Source organism: Bombus terrestris, chromosome 14 (assembly GCF_910591885.1).
Source record: "Bombus terrestris chromosome 14, iyBomTerr1.2, whole genome shotgun sequence".
In the NCBI taxonomy this organism is placed as follows: Eukaryota; Metazoa; Arthropoda; class Insecta; order Hymenoptera; family Apidae; genus Bombus; species Bombus terrestris.
This window is the reverse complement of record NC_063282.1, coordinates 4,372,067-4,393,613: the sequence shown is the minus strand read 5'-3', so window position 1 is coordinate 4,393,613 and position 21,547 is coordinate 4,372,067. Positions and strand designations below refer to the sequence as shown.

Sequence of the window (21,547 nt, the reverse complement as noted above, 5' to 3'; positions counted from 1 at the left end):
TGTTTATAACTTACAACGAAAAAGAAAATCGAAGTTCTATGCATTATATGTTTCGTGACATAAGTTGCGCTTCGAATATAGACCTTCAGGGTAGATTTTGAAGTAATATCGCATTTAATTGTTGGTGAATTCTTCAGAACCTTCTAAAAATGGTAATTTTTCGTATATTAAATTCTTGGTACATCTCTTCGATTTTTTAAAATGTTGGTTACTGTCATACTCTAATATTTTAAAATAATATAAAGTAAAAAAGAGGTTATGTTGCTGTCAAATACGTTAATGACATTGCACGTTTTATAGACTATGTTAAAGCGATATAACTATGTTATAAATGAAATTTTATTTTATTAGTTAGTTAAAAATTTGAATTAATTGAAATGAATTATAAAATAAAATAAATTTACCTATCACAATTTTATTTGTTTGTGATTCTTTTCAGAGTATTTTAGCCTATAATGGTGGAGCTATCATAGCAATGAAAGGCAAGAATTGTGTAGCAATAGCTGCTGATCGCAGATTTGGTATTCAAGCACAGACCATAACATGTGATTTTCAAAAGATCTTTGAAATGGGATCTCACTTATATCTTAGCCTTCCTGGTCTTGCCACCGATACTCAAACTGTAATGGAAAAGTTAAGATTTAGATTAAATCTCTATGAGTTGAAGGAGAATAGAAAGATACATCCTAAAACATTTGCATCAATGGTATCAAATTTATTATACGAGAGAAGATTTGGACCTTATTTTGTAGAGCCCGTCATTGCTGGATTAAGTCCTGTTACTTATGAACCATTTATTTGTAATGTGGATTTGATAGGATGTATAAGTCCATCAAATGATTTTGTGGTTGGCGGAACATGTAGTGAGCAGCTATATGGAATGTGTGAATCACTTTTTGAACCAGATATGGAGCCAGATGATCTTTTTGAAACAATCAGTCAAGCATTGGTAAATGCATGTGACAGAGATGCAATATCTGGTTGGGGTGCTATTGTTTACATAATGTAGGTTATTTTAATCTCTATGTTTTTCTTCCTTTCTTTTTTATTTTAAGATACTAAGATATTAATTAATTTTTAATTACAGAGAAAAAGATAAAGTTACAACCAGGACTATTAAGACACGAATGGATTAAAATACTTTTGAATACATGTTTGTATTGTATACCAATATAAAATCTTTTATTAAGAAGTACATATATTGTTTAAATAAATTAATCATTTTCAATAAACAAAATGTAAAATCTGAATTTTGTTATTTCTTATTTTATGCATTTATAATTACTTGTTTTATCCACATAGGTAATAGCTTCTATACGCGTACGCCACCATATTTTTTTTTAAATGAGGTTATGTTCTGGATCGGTCAGTACCTCAGCTTGATACATACAATATTAATATTTTAATTTTGCTTCTGTTTATAAAAATATGTAAAAAAGAATTACAATGGCTGTTAGCAGATTATGTGCAGCATTTCGACAAATAACAACAAAGGGAAAAAGTATGTAAAGTACATGATTTTCATATAAAATTTTATATTGCAGAGAAAATAACCTAATACAAAACATAACTATGGATTATTTTAGGTAATATTATCGCGAGATATTACTCTTCCCATGTGTTAAAAGGATGCAATAATACCTTGCATTTTTCTAATTTTTATAAAAATGCATTAACTCCTTCAAACGTGCATATTAGATTTATACCAAAAACACTTGATATAGATTTTAGAAATCCAGACAGTACTACTAAAAAAAGTATATATGAAATACCATTATCAAGATATATACCATCAATGGAAGAACCTTTAATAAAACAGCCTATTAAGCAGGATTTACCATTAACAAATACATCTTTTGAACTGCCTACAACAGAAAATATTTTAGAAAAATTAGCTGTACGTTTAATGGTAATTAGAAGAAAAAAGATGAAGAAACACAAAAGAAGGAAACTACGTAAAAGAATGAAGTTTGTGTGGGCGAAGATAAGAGCAAATCGTAATATAACAAAGGAAAAAGTATTTCAAGCAGAATTAATTGCAAAAATTAAAGAAGCCCACATGTTCAATCCTAAAAAATATGTTGAAGAAAGACTTGCAATTTTGGATAAAGAAATATTACCAAAAACGTTTAGAGGTGAAATATTGTCTGAAGACATGATTAGGAAATTCATAAAAGAAAAAACAGAAGAACGAATGAGGAAACGTAATAGACCACGTTTAACACTTGATTAAATATATATATTAGACCCATAATTGTTTATCACTATAGAAATAAATAATATACTTTGATTCTCTACACTATGTAGATATGCAAAATAAATTTTTAATGTTTAAAAATTGAAGAGTGTATTATTTTTTTGAGGAGACAACAGCGTTTGTAACATTAGGATCATAGAGGTAAAATATGACTCCAAACTACACAATAAATATATTAAAAATGTTTAATTTAACTTATAGAATAGTTTGCATTGTTGGAACTTGGGTACATTGTCACACCATGTTTGTTTACAAATGTTTCTTACATAGCTTGTTAACTGTATGTTATCTTCTTGTCACATATATACAAATATTATAATACTATAACAATAAATAGCACCTTTCGTATTTTGTGCGCATATTAAAACATCTGTAAAGCATGTACATATTTTGTCTCCTTTCTTCCCTCTGTTTGTTTTTTGACGAGTAGATTTGATCCTGTCAATAACTCTTACAAAAATATATCTTATTACTACTATTTCATTAAAAAAATTATGTAGTATTTAAGTTACCTGAATATTTTATCAATAAATAGATATCGTCGCAAATTAAAATTATCTTACTTAAAAATGAAAAATAAAATATCAGGATATCGATAATTGAAGTCTTAATATGATTTAATAGATCTTCGTTGATTTTTGAAGTCTTTTGATCACGTTACCAGTTCCGATGTCTTGTTACAAGACGAATATATATATATATAATACCATTTTTCTGTTGTTTAAATTAAAACTACTCTTTGATAATAATATAAGAATTAATTTTGATTAGTAATAATAAAACATAGCCATGTAACTTTTGTGTTTGTTCAATGGAAGACAGATTCGTTAATTTATGTCTATTAAAATGTTGACTGTGCGAGTAATTCAAGGCAATATCTGACCCTTTTTCGCTTCTAACATCTTTGGCTTATGTCTACCTATACTTCCGGTTCTTAAATCATCGTTCCTTCCGGAAAAATAATCTTCTATTTCTTGAAGCGTTTTACCTTTAGTTTCGGGAAGACACAGATAAAAGTATATCGTGCCGAATAAAGATATGCAACCGTAAAGAATGAAAGTACCGTGCCGAGTAATTGAGCTAGCCAAAAACGGATACGTTTTAACTACTGTAAAGATAAAAGAGTGGGCTGCCATTGTAGTCAAACCTCCGATAATACCGCGTACTTGTGTTGGATACACTTCGCCTATCATTACCCAAGGAATAACAAGGAAACCAAGAGTGCAAGTTACAGTGTATGAAAATATACATAAAACAGGAAACCAAGTAGCAATAAGTTGAAAATTATTCGTAATCCAGTAGTTTCTTAACCACATATATCCACCTAATCCTATCATGGAAAGTCCACAACCAACGGAAGAAACCATCGTGAGAGGTCTTCGTCCACATTTTTTACATAAGATACAAGCAACAATGGTTGATGCTAATCTAACCATCCCGAGAATTACCGCAGCTAAGTACTTGTTTAACGTTGCTCCCGAATCTTGGAAGATTTCAACGGCATAAAAAGTTATAACGTTTGTACCTGACCATTGGTATATTAAAAAGTATAAAAATAGCAGAGTAAATGGTTTAACAGCATTAGGTTTTAACAGAGCGTTGACTATCTCGCGAAATCCTGTTAGTCGCTTGATATTGTTCTTATTTGAAAAATTGATAAGTGTTTCCATTTCTTGATTAATATTACATGTACTACCACGAAACTGTCGTAATGCTTCGCGTGCTTTGTCAGGTCTACTACGAGACATAAGATACGACGGTGTCTCAGGAAATAGAAACATCAATAGTAAAGCGGCAAGAGGTAAAATTCCACTAACAGCTGCACAGATGTTCCACGTAAGTACGCTTCCTAATAAATACTCGATTAGAACACCGGTACTGACCCCGATACTTGCAAAAGCGGTCAACATTCCTCGTAGATGGGGTTGAGTCACTTCTCCCGTGTAGACGCGAGCTGGAGCACCGACCATGCCCGATCCAAGTCCTACGAAGAATCTTCCAGCGTATATCATATGGATGTCAGTTGCAAATGCAATTAATATCCATCCAAGTAGCGCAGGAATCTCTGTGATAATGAGTGATAGTTTCCTTCCAAGTACATCCATCATGTATCCAGACATCAAACATCCGATGGGAGTTCCAATAGAAGACATACTAGCTGTAGGGAAAGCATAGTTTGTTATAACCATGATCATACGATTTTACGATTCTTAATTAAATGGTATTAATTTACCGATCCATGATTCCTCGGATGAACCTTCGACGATGGGAATGGTGCTGTTTGGTTCTTGAAGTTGTGGAAGAGCGATGGCAGAGAAACCAAAGGTCATACCAGTGTTGATAGTCCCAAGTTGTGCTACTACTGCTGCCAGAACTTGCCTGACAACGCTCCCATTAACAGTACCACCATTTTCTGGATCACTGCTTGCACTGTTTGTCGCTAGCATAGGTTGTACATCTTCCAAACGATTGGATGACTGAATTTTTGGAAGTATCTTTGACTCCACCAAGGATGACTTCTCTGAGTTTTGGATGTCACCATTTTTTCTGCAATAAATAATTCATTTTGTATTAATATCTGCCTCGTTAAATATTTACGTGAAATGAGATCACCTACACGATATAAATTTATATAATAAAATAGACAAATAGTTTTAATTTATTTGGATTTGGAAACACTTGGATCGACCTAAAATAAAACACGCAGTGATAGATATACTTTTCTGTATGTAACACAACGTATCCAGTTTAGTGTTATTTATCCATGGGCTGAGAGATAGTTTTACCCGATACAGATAAAGCGTGCGTCACATGTGAAACTGCATATCGGTATTTACTCGAGAATCACCTTTTCGAAGAAAATAAAAGATGCATATATACACTCATCCATTGAAAATTAATCTTTTCTGCATTAATGAACTCTTGTTATCGCGTATAAGATACATACATAGTAGTAACACTCGAGATAACTCGAAAATTTGGCACTGTTTTTACGTTACCAAAATAAAGTACGACCTAAATCTCGCTAGCAGCTAGAAATCGATTTATGAATTATTTCTACGAACACCATCGTGTACTTTGTAATTTAACAAAGAGCAAATCTCGTATACAATTATAATAGCCTTGACAAAGTTCGAAGTGACTAAATAGCTGACGTGAATATTTAATGGCGAAAATTTTCTGTGGCCTGTGAATGAACTTAAAGGAGTAGGTCGATGTAATTAAGACCATCAAATCGGCAGAATGACGGAATTAACAAAGAGAACTTTGTGATATGTTGCTACGAATAGCACGCGCTGGTATAGTGGTATCTTCTTTGTTTGACAATTTCTAGAACATTAGCGAAGATGATGACGGTAAGACTGTTGTTTAGAGCAGATTACGAACCAACGTTAACACGAGTTATCGATAAGCGTGTTTTTAAATCGGTTCAACTTCGAAAATACTCGTAGGAACAGAACGGATACGAAGTTGAAAATTTCATAAACTTAGACACTTTTTTCTGACCACAGCTGCTAGCAATTATATTAGTGCTATCGCGGATAAGAGTATGCATAGGCATATGCTTGTATATTCTGTTATAGTGTACGCACATATATGTTCGGTTATCTTTACGCAAGATAGTGTAACAATAAATTAGCCGATCGTATTACAAATCGGCAGTTTTGAATTGGAAAAATATTTTGGTCAAATATGTGGGTACTTCATTATGCGCAGAATTAATAGAAAGGAGAAGTATTGTTTATAGAAAATTATAATAAACAGGCTGAGAATTTTTATGCAAATTTATATCTTTATGAATATAATTTAATAAACCAAACCTATTATATTTTCGATATTTTACATATTTTTCCACATTATGCATATTTTCTGTACTTCTGATAAAAATCTGCAGTCTAATGATACGCAAGTATTGAACATTATCCAACGCGATTTTCCATTTGACAAAGTAACGTTGCGCGAAAAAATGATTGCGTAATTATTTTGCTACTTAATCCTTACTTTCCATATTTTTACATTATATCTTCTTTCGTAGTTTTGTAATGCAAATTATTTTAAAGATCCTGTACATTTGTACGTCCGTTGAAAACAAGCGAAGAACATACTTAACGTGACGCGAGCAACGCGAATGGTGCAACGATAAGCGCACGGTAATGATAAATATCACTGGTGAGATTGCTTTCACATGCAGATTTGTTATTAATAAAACACAGCTGGATGCAATGTTTGCAATGTACTCGTGTATAATCGCGGCTTCGTTTCTACATGCTTGTATAATACAGATCTGATCTTTGTTTATTCGGGCGCGGAAACGCTGACAGATATCAAAAGTGTATAAAAACGATACAACCAATATAAAATAGTTTTTCACGATTAGATATCCTTCACTTGTATTGTATGTATTCCGATACTCTTCGAATCAGAAAATAGTCGTATATGTAGAATGTTTATCGAAAGAAACACAGCCAAAAAGAGCGTTTGAATTCATCGACGATCTTTAAACCCGGCCTTCATTTTTATTTGCCGGCCTACATATTTTTTCGAGGAAAAAGAGAACAATAAAATGCACGTGTTTGTTCGTGGAAGCTTTCGAAGGCAAACATTAAATTTACACATCAAATTTAAAGCGTTCTTCTCCGCCTTGTCCTCGCTGTCTATCGCGTACACTCAGCCGGGAGAGACTCACAAATTTTGGCACACTCGGACGGAATTATTTCTGTCCACGCGTTACATGAAAGGGTTCAAGTGTAGAGTGTGTACTCTGAACACAATCATGTTCTGGTCGGTGTATATTAATAGATCACTTACATCATGTGTTCGACAACGGAAAACAATAGGGACCAACGCCGCGGAAAATTGAACGGCGGAAATTCAATTTGTTACGGGAAGAAGTGAATTAATCGAACACCTAGTACAGCCGATTACGATTAGTCAACGTTTAGTGATGCAAACGAGATTGTATTGCCTACTACTACTACTATTACTACCACGCGATCACACAGACGACATTGTTAAATATCGATAATTGCGATGATGATGGATTATCGAAAATGCAAGAAGAATATATTAATACTGATATATCAAAACCGAGATTTGACAATCGAGGTCTATCGATCAACCTGTCCAACATTGTCGTTAAATACCTTCTTAAACCTCTCTATTGAACATGGTCGTATTGTTGCAAACAAAATTCCAGAAAATACTCGGGAGTACCATGAGTTCTATTCTATATCGAAGTATACAGGAATTAACGTTTATGACTTACGAAACTAGATGAGTCGAATGGATTAGAAACGTTGCGTTGTTCGCTACAACCAAGGTGTAAAATTTTAACGAAGCACCGAAGAAGTCAAATTGTGCGGCAAATGTGTGTATAAGGAATGTAAAGCTTCATTCATAAAAATTCTAGGCTTTCTCCAAAATAAATCAACCTTTATCTCTAGAATTACTATGAGAAATTACAAATTGATGGTTTTAATATCAATTATGAACTCTAGTTCACTCGGATTATCCGTAGAAAATATTTCACAGAGAAATAAGTATCGTTTGAAAATAATTGTAATATATCCACGATGCGCGCGAAACATCGAACTTTAATTGTTATATGGTCATCAATACCACTACTTAATGGTGCATATTGATAGGGTAATTACGTTAAGTCGCGGTAAATAGCCTCAATCGTTATTTGTTCGTAGCGTGTCGAATAGGAAGATCCTTCACCTAGAATATTATCGACTGTAATTAATTATTGTTATCACAACCGAAAATGGAAGTTCACGTCACGTACTCGGGAGCTTAATTTGCGTAAGAACACTGTGCAGTGAAGGAATGACTTTCATCGCTCGTCGATAATCGATGACTAATGGAGACGGATTAAAAAAGTAGAAGAATTACGAAGAAAATAAAGTGTGGTTCAATTTCCTCACATGTTCGTTATTGCTTATCTTTTACGACGAGTCGTTAATTTAACTAATTTTCTAGAATATCCGACAAGAGCGGCGGTTGAACATATTTGATAAATTATACTTATAAATAATATTTTGTTGAGATTAGACAAGTATCTGTAAAAATTACAGCGAATCGCACGAGAGAAAGAAAAACGTGCGTCACGTTACAATCAGTCAATTACGATAAACAGTGAGAAAGCCAGGCTAACTTCCAACTGTAAGATTCTGATGAAAATTATACTAAATCATTGAAGAGAAGGTCGAAATATACGCGTTACGATAAACAGTGCCAAGCTCAAAGGAATTTACAACTAGAATAGCTTAGTCAACATGTTTACGTGCTATGGGAAATTTCAATGCGCGAAAGGTTATAGAATGCATCTAATACGCTAAAATATCCAAAGTATTATCGTATTTAAGAGATTAAATAAAATATTTAACGTTTGTCCTTTTAACTCTGTTCACGAGAGAGAGAGGATTTGAATAAATCTTCGTAGTCTAGTAATTATAACTGAAAAAATTAAATGAAAAATTCGGCTCTCTTGAAAGCAAATTATAATTACCTAAAGTAGATTTAGTGATATACATAATTACGATTGTCCGAGGCCAAACGATCAACACAAATTTTGCGTTATGTGTGATCGTAAGACCAGGACATTGTGCAAGTAAAAGATGTCAGCAAACGCGTACATGTACTTATATATATTATGTATACACTTACTCTGCCATGGTGTTCGTCATATTGATCTTCAGTTGTCGTTTACCCCAAACAGAACGATTTTAAAGTAAAATAAAATATGTACAAGTTATATATCACAGTCTATTAATCACAATGATATGCTCGTTACGGGAGGAAATTCGCGCATTGTTTTTCCTTCTTTCTTTTCTATCTTCCTCCTTTTGTTTTCTTCCCGTCTTTCTTTCCTCTTTTGTTTCTCTGTCTAAACTAGTTAGATTTCGTCACCTCTAACGAAGTATCACGAAATCACGTAGCGTTTTCCGGAACAGTTTTCGTTCTCTCAAGAAATTCTTGATACGCCAATTATTCGCCCTATCTCGTAGAATCCCACTTGTATCTTTTTCCATGGACAATATATGTACATTGACGGTCGTGATTGTTTCTGCTTTTCTTCTCTTTTTGACGTTGATTTCTTCTTGCGATAGGAAATTTTGTTAGTGAAAATCGTAATCAAGCAAAAAAGAAGAAAGGAAAGAGGAAATCACAACGAGTAGAAATAGGAAAACACTCGTGTAGAAACTGCAGCAACGAAAAAGAAATTACTTTTACTCATCCCTTCTTGGATGACGCGCGCAAAGCGAATGTACTCGCGACAACTGCCGGCAAAGCTTTATATAAGCAAAAGCGGCCGACCTTTTGGTTGGTCGAGTTGCCGCTGACCTGCGCAGTAGAAAGACGCGCGAATTTTGTCCGCGCGCACATGCGTCCTTCGAGCTGCCGCGTGCTCGTGAAAATTTCTTGAAAAAATGAAACTCGATCCAATTTATCACATCAATGAAGAAAATTCGCTAAAAAAAAAAAAAAAAAAATACTTTTATTGATATACCAATCAAAAGCTATTAAACGGAATTAAGGAGTGTACTACAAATTTTGAGGCAAGATATTCTGAAAAATTGTAAAAAATATTGCAAGAGTTATAAATAGTATGTTAAAAATTCTAGAAAGATATACTTGGTAAAAAATTGCTAAAAATCACTTGAACGAATGCTAATTCTACCACTGTTATTCTGATTGTATTTTCAAGTATTACTTGCTAATAATAATATGGAAATTGGATATGGAATTTCAATTTACCACAAACAACATGTTCATATTGACTGAGTGTAAAAATAAAATATTACTAAGCGGTCTGTCAGATGAGAAAAAAAGGACATGTTAAATTCTGATTTCTTCCCGAATTGAAAGTATACTCTATAAAGCGCAATCTACATTCGTATCGATAAGAACAATCGCGAGGATTTGATCATTTGTTTATCTGAGAAAAATAGGACCGTATCGCTCGTCGCTTCTAGAACTCGTGACTGAATTTGTCACGATCGTTGTTTGTGAATTACGATATTGATGTCTCCTCCGCATGGAGCTAAATGTGCAAAATGAGATAACGGATAAGCAGAAATTCTTTTTTGGCACGTTTTCGTAAAGTTGCTCTCATCAAGAGATAAAATCTTTTCATAAAATCCCGAGGAACAATATTTAGATATCAAACAACATTAAAAACTAACTTGTTATTTTATCGCAAACATGATGGTCTAGAGAAATATATTCTTACTCGTCTGCATCATGTCTGCACGTCGTGTCGTAAGAACAGAAAATTTTCGTAATGATATTGTATTCACTTTTCTTGTATTTTAAGTTTACTTCTAATTTTATATCGTCTATATTTTGGTTTATTTTCGTACAATGACGAATCGTATATACATTAAAACATACTATAAAACATGGTTACACATAGAGATAAGCTTAACCGAATAGTTCATCTTATACAAATACTGTAATCACAGAGCATGACGTTTTTACCAATAGACAAACAATCAGGCTTTTATATAATTCTTTATCGAAGATAGCTTTATATATACTCTACATTCTAACTATGCATTTATAATCTGAAGCTCAGCGCGTGTCTTCATTCATATCTTTCAAACAAGTCCTGTAAGCCACGATTTTACTGAAGATAATTCAAGATACCAAAAGCCTGATAACGAAACTGCATCGATTTCCTCTTGACACAAAAATGATATCTATCTTCTCAATTTTTAATCTATGAAACTACTACATAAATCATCAATAAAAATTCTCATAACACTCGAGATAATTAAGCCGTGAAAGGTTAATCACACAAGAAGTTACAATAAGCACGATTAATTTAAACCTTCTCCCTTCTAATTAAAATGAGTATTTCAGAGAACGAAAACATTCGTGATCGTGACGAATTTTACGTGAGAACATACCCACCGGTCTTTAAATGTTCCCAGTAGGCTGTTTTCAAGCTAGAACCATAATTAGACAATTACCGACCATATTACCGATCGATTCACCTAGTGGACATGGAGAATAACCGAACGAACCGGTTAAATCATCGATTGAAAAGAGCACACGGTCAACCTCGAATTTATCTGATCTTTTTACCTTTCAAAAATGCATCGATGAAAGAATGTTCTCATAGAGTAAGTACTTACTCGCTGAAAGACATACACTCGTCTGTAAATGTCTCGTAATTCCGGTTCCTGGACATGTTGATGAAGGACTGAACACGTTTGTCGGTTGTTGCGGTCGATTAAATTATTCTCGGTGGGTTATCGAGCCTGCTGTCACGAGTTTTCTCATATCAAGCTGCAGTCATGTGCCTCTTACGTCTTTTCTGTCTTGTTTTATTTAATTTCGCTTATTTTCATGCCGGGAGTAACATCTTCGTTTAACTAGGCACGTTAGACAGCGCGAGAAAATGATCCATCTATCTACGCCTTTCGTTGATCTTCGGCGATCCTATGAAATCCTAGATAATTCACGTCGAAATAATATTCCATTAGAATTAAAAATCATTTTTTAAATAAAGTTTTCTATACAAAAATGTATCTTTCTACACGCTATGAATTTTCTAAGCATTCAACAACTTTTCCATTGTGACAAGTTGGTACTGTTATTGGATCATAAATGCGCTGTTATCGGCGATGTCGATAACGTACTATTGTCGGAAGCAGATTACATATTTTTTACGTAAATTTAATCGAAATTCTTGCCATGGAATCGTAGCAATATTTTTGGTTTCTCTCGCGTTTCATTGAATTAATTTTCTTATTCTCCGGCAAGAGGTGACTTGCAATCTTGAAAACGACCGTCCTTTTTATGTAAGAAGATTTGTGAATAACTAATTTTTAGTAAAGTTGAAAGAAGAATCACTATTCATCGAAATCGAAATCATTATCGATTTTCTGTCGTAAACACTTGAAATTTATTTCAAGAATGAAACAAACCGCAAGACACGACAAAATTTGGAGGAATTCGGAAATTAATTTACCTGCGATAATGTTTGATGGATTTTCACACTGATCTTGTACTTATTTGTTTACCAAGAGGAAAAAACGTGCCATAGGATGAATTCTTGAACGGACGGCAGCGATGCTTCTTATTTGACTCTCGTTACGACACCTTTTGCATCGAATGAAAATAATATGAGATCATATGGAATTAATATTCAGACACCGCGTTCAGATTAAAGCATGTTGCACAATCCTTCGTGTTCTGCAACGATGCACGACGTCTATGTCCTTCTAAGTTACTTGCATAATTCTAAAAGAAACAAATGATCGGAGAAAATACATCAACCGTATCGATGCGTGGTCGCTGCCTCTTCACCAAGCAAACAAAGTTTTTCTCGAAGAAAAAGATATTTCCCTTAGTGAAATTTTTCATAAAGAAAATAGAAACTTCGTCGTTAAACTTCATCGTATAAAGCAGGAAATTCTGCTTTTGGATTTTCTCCTTTTTTTTTAAATTAAAATACTGAAAAATAGAGATGAGCAATACCTATGGATTTATCTATATCAATTGTTTCGATTACATAATTATTCAATTAAAAATGCAGGTACCTTGACATCACATACTAAAAAATTACATTTGCAAATCATTCCAGACACATACCTCAAAATAATATTATTTCTTTAAGTCTTGTACTTGCAATTTTCTATTTACTTTCTGGCAAATACATACGTATATCTCACCAAAGATGTGATATTTACACAGAACGCTTAAAGAATGAATAATTAAAACATAAAGATATGTACGTACATATTCAACCAACTCTGCAGCATTCTGTTTTTGCACATGCAGATATTTATTTGCATGAAATTATATCTAGAAAAAACGAGAAATATATGCAAATAACTCAGACATCACTGAAGAGAAGGACTAAAAGTGTAGAAGTCCTGACTTCAAGAGACAAATTATTGGAGACACTAGTTGGACAGATTACCAACAGCTGGAGAATCAATCAAACATTGATGAAATCGACGCAATTGATCGATTGTTTTTTAATTTACGATTCAGCCAAGCTTATAAATTATGTAATATCGCATCGAAAATGAGATCGAGTCCGAATTGGTCTTCGATCGATCGACCTGAATTCATTTTCACATACGTGTATCGCGGAATTCACTGATGGAGTATACTCGAGCAACGTGACTTTGAACTTTTTATTAACTCGTTTTCATTACTGTTACGTTAAGTTTCACTGGTTACTTTCAATTGACATAAGAATAATGATCAAGCAAACAGGAAATGTTCAAAGATTTTATTAGTTTGCCAACCTAGCAGCGTGTATAATCTTAGTTATGCGAGCTAGAAATATTAAATTTTAACCCGTATTAACGGTAAAATAAAAATCCCAATTTTATCCCAATAAACGATAAAAATTTTAGCTTATGAATAATACAAAATTGTAAATATAGTTCTCAATATATTCCTCTTTTTGTTTATTCTTCAAATTATTTATAAATTTCGAAATATTTCAATATATATCAATATCAATATCAAATTTTTTTCTTAAACGTTTACTTTTGATCTTTAAAGCGGAGCAATAGAAACAACACGGAAGGAAAATCTGTTTTCTTTGAGCAAGAATTAGATTAGGTAATAATAGGTAAATTGTTGTATTCCCAAGAAATAGGTCAACTATCTGTGGTACATCGAGATCGATAAATCAAGAGTTCATGTGTAGCACGCGTGCTATGAGATCAATCGTCGGCTCTACTGGATCGATCACGATTACTGTTTAATTGAATAATCAAATCAGAGGATAATAACAAGTCGCCGGGCTGACTCGTATGCGCTATCTACTGATTCTCACGAATCGATTACCCGTCACGAGCATTACACGAGGATTTCTAGAACTTAATCACATGCTTAGGCTTTGGAAAATTACGGAAAACCTCTTACTGCATTACGAAGACTGATCGTCCGTTACATCAATCCTAATCAAATAAATAGTACATCATGTTACAGCAATGGAGTTATTACGAGAAAAATATGCATATTCTGACACAATCTTCTAGCAAATTGATGTTTAACCAATGTAACGGTAATATCTTTCGACTTTACCAAAGGATTTGTTCGAAATCAGTGACAAAATAATCGTGTTATAAGAATACAGACTGGTTTCTGATATTAGCTATAAAAATTCTAACAGTCTTACTTTAATTTTCCTCGTATTACTCTCTAAGATTGAAAATCGATTACGTACCAGAGAATGATACTCTTCTGTTACTATCATCACGTGTACCGAGCAAGTACACGTATATACATGTATATATGTAATTTCGTGTTGCAAGTGTAAGTAGTGGTTCTACGGTGGACATGGGCGGGAATCATTTTACTCTCTGGACAGTGTTGAACACGAGTCACGAGATTCGATAAGATTTGATAAGTTACTCTCGTGACCTGAGAATGAGTCATGCGCTTCACAACCTTCTGAAAATAATATGATTGATAGAGACAAATTCCATTATTTGTTCGTCGATTACGTGACGTAAGTTTGTTAGATCTATCTTTAAATATTGACCAAACGGATTTGAGACAACTTGAAACATTGCCGAGAGTAGGAGACAGTTTCAAAATACGACTCGAGGGTTAAATTAATCGTAATCATTATACATATAGAGAGATGAAATTTTGAAAGAAAAACAGGTTCGTTAGGAATTTAAAATCATGAAAATTGTGTATTTAGCATTGCCTTGCGTTATATTTCAAAGTCAAATGTAGCTTGTAAAGAGCTCTAGGACATAAATTAAATGATAGTTACGTCGATTAATGTTCGAATAGATATAACTGGAATTTTTTTATGAGTTTCCTTAAAGAAGAAGAAACTTAGTAGGAAAAGAATGGATATTTAAAATTTATAAATGATGATATTTTTATTGATTGTAGGATAGATCCAAAATCAATAAACAAGTGGAAGATAAGGCAAGGAAATTCCACGTGGAAAAAAAGAATAAAAGCGAACAATAGCTGATAGGTAGCAAAATTCTAATATTAGAAAAATTCCTATTTATTTATTAGCATAGGTATTTTAAGTATACGATGTTATGAGTTATGCGAGTTTATAGAGGCGTTTATTATATGCGTTAGGCGCAGTTAGCCGACAATTCTCGTAAATTCTCAACATTTAATTCCTTCAGACCCTCAATGGTTCAAGAACAAGACCTACAAAATCAAAGATAAAAATCTATATTGTTATTACCTTCCATAATCTCTGAATGATTAAAGAAACAGCGACCGCTCGCATTAAAATAAAAGGGTTTATAAGTGGCTATGAGTAACGAAATGTCAAACGAAACGCAATAGAGTTAATAGCACGAGAAAAACAACAGAGAATTGAACGGCACACGAAGGAGTATTTAATTAATTGAAGGTTTAGTTCTATATCTTCTACGAACTTTGCCTTCAATTAGAATTTGTATTAACTAAATGCGCAATCGCTTCAGGCAATATAGTTTTTATATAAACTATTATGCTGACGGAGTTAATTAACGAGTTCAGGCCTGATAACTCTTGTTTATATTTTCACATTCATCACGTACATAGACGGAAATTGTCCGAGGCTTTTAAGACCAATAGAAGCGACATCAATAGAAATGCTTGATCTTCGGCGAGTTCTCATGACAACCCGACGTGCTTTTGAAAAGTCACATAAAAAGTAGTTTGATACAAATATGGTTATCGAACACTGCGAGGAATATGGATATCGCGAGTGATGTCACTGTAGCGGATGTTCTTGCTTTCTTCGCTCCCGGACGTATTCACGATAACGCTAGAATGACCAACAACATTATATTATAGATAGCTTATGTGTAGAAAAGAGTTAAATAAATACGTTTTCAGACAAGTAATGGTTATTTGAAATCTATCCGAGGAAATTTAATAACGAATTCTAGTAAATACTGATTTTAATAAGGATAAATTTCTAAAGTAATAAATCTTTGCACTATAGAATTTCTGTGAACGTACTATTCGCAACGATGGAACGAATAGTGATAGATATTCTTTTTGTGGAAAAGATTTTCTCCTTCTTGACTCGTGAAAGTGATCTATTTCTATCGATAGAATTTTGCTGTATCAGTTTTCCTAGAAGCGAGTATTCTCCGCACAAATTATCTTTATTTCTTTTATTGAAAAATTAATGCAAATAATTTATGGAAAAATGGAGAAAGAGAAATTAGAGATTCTAGCTACGATCTTGATTTTTGTTGCGAAGGGTTCGTTTAATTATCTTCTTAACATTAGGGAATTTAGATGCCTTCCACCTTTTGTATAGTTACTAATGTCCGAAACTGCTCTACACTAAAAACTACCTGGATTATCTGTAGTACTTGGCATTCTTGGCATGTAGTACTTCGCACTGCGATTTATCAGTAGTTAAATTCATGACCATTAAGTCGGTCACTTTTCTTTAAAATCGTACCTACTGACTACCTGACTATTATAGACTGTAGGCTTCATATTACTGTAGACATATTACTGTAGAATTCATATTACTGTAAACACAAAGGATATAATCTAGCAAATGCGAGGATGGTACCCCGCTAGGGGTAGCCGTCAACATGTCAATATAACTGTTAAAAGATTCTGCCAAATGTCTAAATTGGACAAATTGTGAATATAAAGAAATAAATAGAAAAAAAAAGAATATTACTGTAATAAAATTGGGGCCTGGAAAAATGTCTATATTTTACTGACAATAAGAATATTCCTCAACCGAGGGATTTCAATGACGAGAGCAATGCGAGAGGAATACGACAAATTTTAGTAACAAAGAGATAGAACTGTGCTCGAAGAAAACAATGGAAAGATCAGCACAAAAACACCAAGAAGGGAAAGATTGTAACATAAATGTAACGAAGATATTAGAAAAGAAGGTTCAGTAATAAAAAGAACAACATTAAAAATACTATAAAAAATCCAAGTAGAAGTAAAATTTCTATAAAATGGAAAGTTATTCAGATTTCAAGCAAACACGATTTTGAACTTCTTAGATCTAAGATTCTCAGATTATAGGAAACACGAGACAGCGCTATCGCTATTACTACTAAAATATTAGTATTGAACTAACTTGTAAATTACTATTTACTTAACGAAACACCTGATTATTGTAGCGTCTCTGAAAGGAGGATAAGATTGTTCTATCAGTTGTTGCCGATTCTCATGTTAATAATGTTTGCCAATGTCTAATTTTAGAAACAATAGAACATTATTAACATATATAAATAAATTATTATTTTGGAGTAGTTTAAACATATTTCTTCTGATTGTTTCAACCAGGAATATTCAACGCCATAAATAAAACAGCGTTATCGTCCATGTAACATTTTCTTCTTTTATTAGCTGTGTGAAATTAGGTTTTTCTCGATCATTACATCAGACAATATCGTTTCAAATGTGTCTTTAACGGTATTTATAACGGCGGTCGTTCTCGGGAACTTTTTAAACGAACAGGAGGCAATGAATCATGCGGAAAAGTCTTGTCACATGATCTGCTTCCATAGAATTGTTCATGCGTCATGGGTGTAGATTAGGATGTTGAACGACGCGTGAGAATTTCACGATGCACTCTTTATAATTATTATTATGGTGATACAAATGGTAATGTTTTTCTCCTTTTACGTTATACGGAATTGGACACAAGAGACTGTGAAATATTTCTAATTTTCATAACTTGCAATTCAAATATTAACCCTGCACTTTGCACTAGGATTATTTATCCTTAGCATTTAAAATGATCGTATAAAATATGAAACATCATATCTAATCGTTGCATAAATGTTCTCGTTAAAAAGTGTTTCAGTAAAAACACAGTAGAAAATATATCACGAACCGCTTATTTGTGCCATCAATTTCAAAAAGTGATAAATGTTATTATGAGTATGAAAAATATATATTTATATATTTGATAAATACTCCTACAAAAACAGCGGAATGGTAATAATAGCCTTTATCGGTGCAACGTGTCTCAATAAACACGCAGTGAGTTGAATATGTAACGATTTGCTCTTTATCGGAGGAGGTAAACATCAAGAACAAATTCATATAACGAATTACTTCAAAATGTAACTTAAAATAGACATGCATCGTGCTCGCGAAAAGTTAAGTAAGTTAAGTAATATTTATCGATTAACATCTGTTGTTTATTTTCTTCGATCTCTATTCATCTAGATTTGAACAAGGCAAATTAGTTTGGCACGTAATCGCGAATTCTCACGTTCATTCTTGTAACAACGTTATGTGATTTAAAAATGAAGTTAGCACTCATTATTTTCGTTGACAGATGGCAGACGACTGCTATTTCCTACGGAAAGTCTATCTTTTATTGAATGTCTCTTTTAGCGACTTTATGACATATGGAGCTCGAAACAATTGCAGATGGCATACCGAGCAAATAATATACTCGATTAAAATATCCTTGGAGCATGCAGTTTCGATGAAATTATTTTTAAGAATTTGTGATCTGCCCCAACAAAGTCTAGGGGTTGACGGTTTCAGAGTGGTTGATGAACATGTTTTAATTGGAGCGTCTTAACTCAAACCTTTTCTAATAAACCCATCCTTCGATCTTTTGCATTTAATTAAATATCATGTTACCTGGTTAAGGTAGTAATGCTCCTTTACAGTTTTTCGCATCTGCGATAATTCGGCGATCGTTCAGGATAGGCCGCTTATTTCCTGTAAAAGTGAAAAATGGATTATTACATTTGTTACGTACCTACTGCACGTGGAAGTGTTGATCGATAAAGTCAACAGCACTGGGAGTTAGATTACGTAATCAGTTAAATATATTACCGTGCATCTGTACGAGAAAATGTGGTTAAAATGTGTTTAAAAGAATTATAGTACGACGGTAGTGAGTATTACGTAAATCGTTTGACAACCAAGGAAATTGATGATTTCAAATAAAATATTCTCGGACCATACATCGTTCGAGTCGTACAAGAATCATTTGTTCGTAACTAAACATAAAGTATCAATTTTACACGATATGTATCATTTTTTGTTTTCAAATATACTGTATACGAGGTAGGTAAAGTAGCCAAATGAGCCGAATCGTTGACACGTAAAAATGTCGATATTCCATTATCATTATCTTAACCTTGACCTACACATTTACAGAGCGCATAAAATTAAAAGCTCGACGATCGCCCTGTGTCTTAGTACACGCAAGCGACTACTTTTAATTAAAAAATGAAGTAACGAAACAGGGGGAAAGTATGATTCATTATGTTATGTTAAAGTTGTAGATGTTTGATCATAGATTACGGTATGAAAGATGAAAGAAGATATTCAAGATCACGGACAGTATGTATTTTCAGACGTACAAGATGCCTCGCGATAACTATGCAATGATCTTCTACAAGTAGACTCGATGAAAGTTCTAGACGATTGCATTGGCTTTCTACACAGTTGGTTTGTATGACGGTGCTAATACGATTTTATTGTCTTTGTTTGCGGGTACGGACCATTCACGTGACATACCTCTCGCGTCGAGCACGTGACAGGCACGTGGTGCGAGCATGTGTGCATCGTTTCACGCAGAACTCCGCGTATCGTTGCTTCGACGCGAACTTGGGCGACCAGTAGGCTATGTGTCATGCAGAACGTTTGACCCACTGGTTAGTGTGCACGGTAGCACGTAGAAAACAAGCTTCAACGCGAGACGCGTGCGCCAATCAACTTCATGCATCTTCTGCGTACCAAATTTCCCTTGTAGATATCTCGAATCCTGTAAATAAGATTCCGACACGTAAATATGAACCAGATGCATATATTCTATTCAGTTAAACAGATTTGATTAGTATTTCGTGTTATATATACATATTGCTAATGATAATTATGAAAAAGTAATAACATTGAAAAATAATTATTTATTATATTTTTCATCTTCTTTGGTTTATCTCCACTGATTGACGTCATTGGTAGGATAAATTCTATCGGAGAAAGTGTAATTTTCATTCGCAATTCGTGGATGACTATTATGACTGTAAAATAGAAAATTCCGTTCAATGCGTATAATATGAATTCGATTTGTAGCGCGTTTAATAATGATATTTACTAGTGAAACATTTATCATGCTCTATAACGAATTGACAGTCTACACTCTCTTTTCGAACTTTCTAACGCAATACATATGTAAGTAACACTTTCTTAAGTTTACGCGAAAATAACGATGATTGAGAGAGATTATCACGATACGCTATCATCCGTGTTATTTCGTCCTCGTTACAGTTACCTTCGATCTCTTTTCCCCTCTTTCTTGTACTCTTAAGTGATTTTTATATCTCAAATTCCTTCTATGTTTTGTTCAATTAATGGCTACCGTGTACCTAACTGAAAACAAAATTCAAATATGATGGAAAGGAAAATACAGTTGAGTAAATGCAGAGCAAACGAGGGATCAAGCTTGTTTGAACCTTTTTTATCGCGTTGATCATACAACGATTAATTGCAGTCATCCGCTAATATATGAATTACAGTTAAACATTAGGTATATCTTTAGTTGCTTAATGATGCACGTGATTCGGATAAGTATTATCTTATCTAAGAAACAGGTGCTCATCAGAAAACGGAAGTTCATCCTTGAAATTGATCTAAAATCTCGATCTAACATAAAAAAATTTTGATATCAGCCTTTAATTACTATTTAACCAACTACTATTTTACTGCATCGTTGATGTTTCTGTCTAAAGGCGAACAAGACTCTGCTGCAAAGCCGCACATGCGACTACATGCATACGCATAGAATGCTAATTCCTCAGAGAAACGACTGGCGATATTGAAAAGATGGTCATAGAATAAATTAATTCTTAGGTGGTGGCTTAGAATCATTCTGACTTCGTTGCGTCTTGTTGACTACCAATTTAAATCGTAAAGAAAGTTACTAGTAATAACTGGTAAGAACAAATTAAATTGTTTTGTCTTTCTCTTTCCCCGATATTCCTAAAAGATATTGTATATTAAGTGATAAACGAATTAAAAATTTACAGCGATGGACAAAAGTTAAGATTAATACAGGTTAGTTTTTCTCGTAAAATGCTTTCGTTCATCGCTGTATATGGATTTTCAATGGAAGTTAAGTTTGATATATGATTATCATTTATAATATCAAAAATTAATAATCCAATAATGAGAAATATACCAGAGAGGAGAAGGTTTTGGACGAACGCCTGAAAAATATGTTGATGAACATTTCTGATGGCAACATTTTGCTTAACCACAACTAGTTCCGCGAATAATATTGGCCTGAGGCCAAAAGTAACAAAATGATCGGCATTCAGCCAATGGAAT

The 21,547-nt window shown here is 33.4% G+C and overlaps 3 protein-coding genes and 1 long non-coding RNA gene across 7 annotated transcripts; 2 read left to right on the top strand and 2 right to left on the bottom strand.

The window, feature by feature from the left end:
- Positions 1-10: 10 nt before the first annotated feature.
- LOC100651018 (proteasome subunit beta type-3) lies at positions 11-1,250 on the top strand. The gene is made up of 3 exons (XM_003400520.4): positions 11-152; positions 440-1,005; positions 1,088-1,250. Exons 1-3 carry the CDS (start codon positions 150-152, stop codon positions 1,134-1,136), a joined length of 618 nt encoding a protein of 205 aa, XP_003400568.1. The 5' UTR covers positions 11-149; the 3' UTR covers positions 1,137-1,250.
- A 66-nt stretch (positions 1,251-1,316) lies between these two features.
- On the top strand, positions 1,317-2,343 carry LOC100650901. Its single transcript, XM_003400519.3, has 2 exons — positions 1,317-1,501; positions 1,587-2,343. The coding sequence occupies exons 1-2, from the start codon at positions 1,447-1,449 to the stop codon at positions 2,231-2,233; spliced, it is 702 nt and encodes a 233-aa protein (XP_003400567.1). The 5' UTR covers positions 1,317-1,446; the 3' UTR covers positions 2,234-2,343.
- An 85-nt stretch (positions 2,344-2,428) lies between these two features.
- On the bottom strand, positions 2,429-19,973 carry LOC100650785 (facilitated trehalose transporter Tret1). 4 transcript variants are annotated; one of them, XM_048412110.1, is made up of 6 exons: positions 19,739-19,973; positions 18,851-18,931; positions 12,240-12,370; positions 11,401-11,717; positions 4,491-4,804; positions 2,429-4,415 (listed from the first exon to the last, which is right to left on the bottom strand). In XM_048412110.1, exons 4-6 carry the CDS (start codon positions 11,454-11,456, stop codon positions 3,124-3,126), a joined length of 1,662 nt encoding a protein of 553 aa, XP_048268067.1. In that variant the 5' UTR covers positions 11,457-11,717; positions 12,240-12,370; positions 18,851-18,931; positions 19,739-19,973; the 3' UTR covers positions 2,429-3,123. The 4 variants fall into 4 exon arrangements, with proteins under 4 accessions (XP_048268067.1, XP_012171516.1, XP_048268068.1 ...); XM_012316126.3 differs by lacking the exon at positions 12,240-12,370; XM_048412111.1 differs by lacking the exons at positions 11,401-11,717; positions 12,240-12,370 and having other exon boundaries at positions 19,739-19,970.
- A 75-nt stretch (positions 19,974-20,048) lies between these two features.
- Positions 20,049-21,529, bottom strand: LOC125386332. The gene is made up of 3 exons (XR_007226383.1): positions 21,399-21,529; positions 20,493-21,199; positions 20,049-20,241 (listed from the first exon to the last, which is right to left on the bottom strand). It is a non-coding gene; the product is annotated as an uncharacterized LOC125386332 (long non-coding RNA).
- Positions 21,530-21,547: the final 18 nt, after the last annotated feature.

What these genes read in the sequence shown, in the direction of transcription:
- LOC100651018 (XM_003400520.4), top strand. An exon ending in GGTGCTATTGTTTACATAAT is followed by an intron (nt 1,006 to 1,087) that starts GTAGGTTATTTT and finishes TTTTAATTACAG; the next exon opens with AGAAAAAGATAAAGTTACAA.
- LOC100650901 (XM_003400519.3), top strand. Translation starts at nt 1,447, where the DNA reads ATGGCTGTTAGCAGATTATGTGCAGCATTTCGACAAATAACAACAAAG. An exon ending in AATAACAACAAAGGGAAAAA is followed by an intron (nt 1,502 to 1,586) that starts GTATGTAAAGTA and finishes GGATTATTTTAG; the next exon opens with GTAATATTATCGCGAGATAT.
- LOC100650785 (XM_048412110.1), bottom strand. Translation starts at nt 11,456, where the DNA reads ATGTCCAGGAACCGGAATTACGAGACATTTACAGACGAGTGTATGTCT. An exon ending in GAGTGTATGTCTTTCAGCGA is followed by an intron (nt 4,805 to 11,400) that starts GTAAGTACTTAC and finishes TATTTATTGCAG; the next exon opens with AAAAAATGGTGACATCCAAA. An exon ending in ATCCGAGGAATCATGGATCG is followed by an intron (nt 4,416 to 4,490) that starts GTAAATTAATAC and finishes CTTTCCCTACAG; the next exon opens with CTAGTATGTCTTCTATTGGA.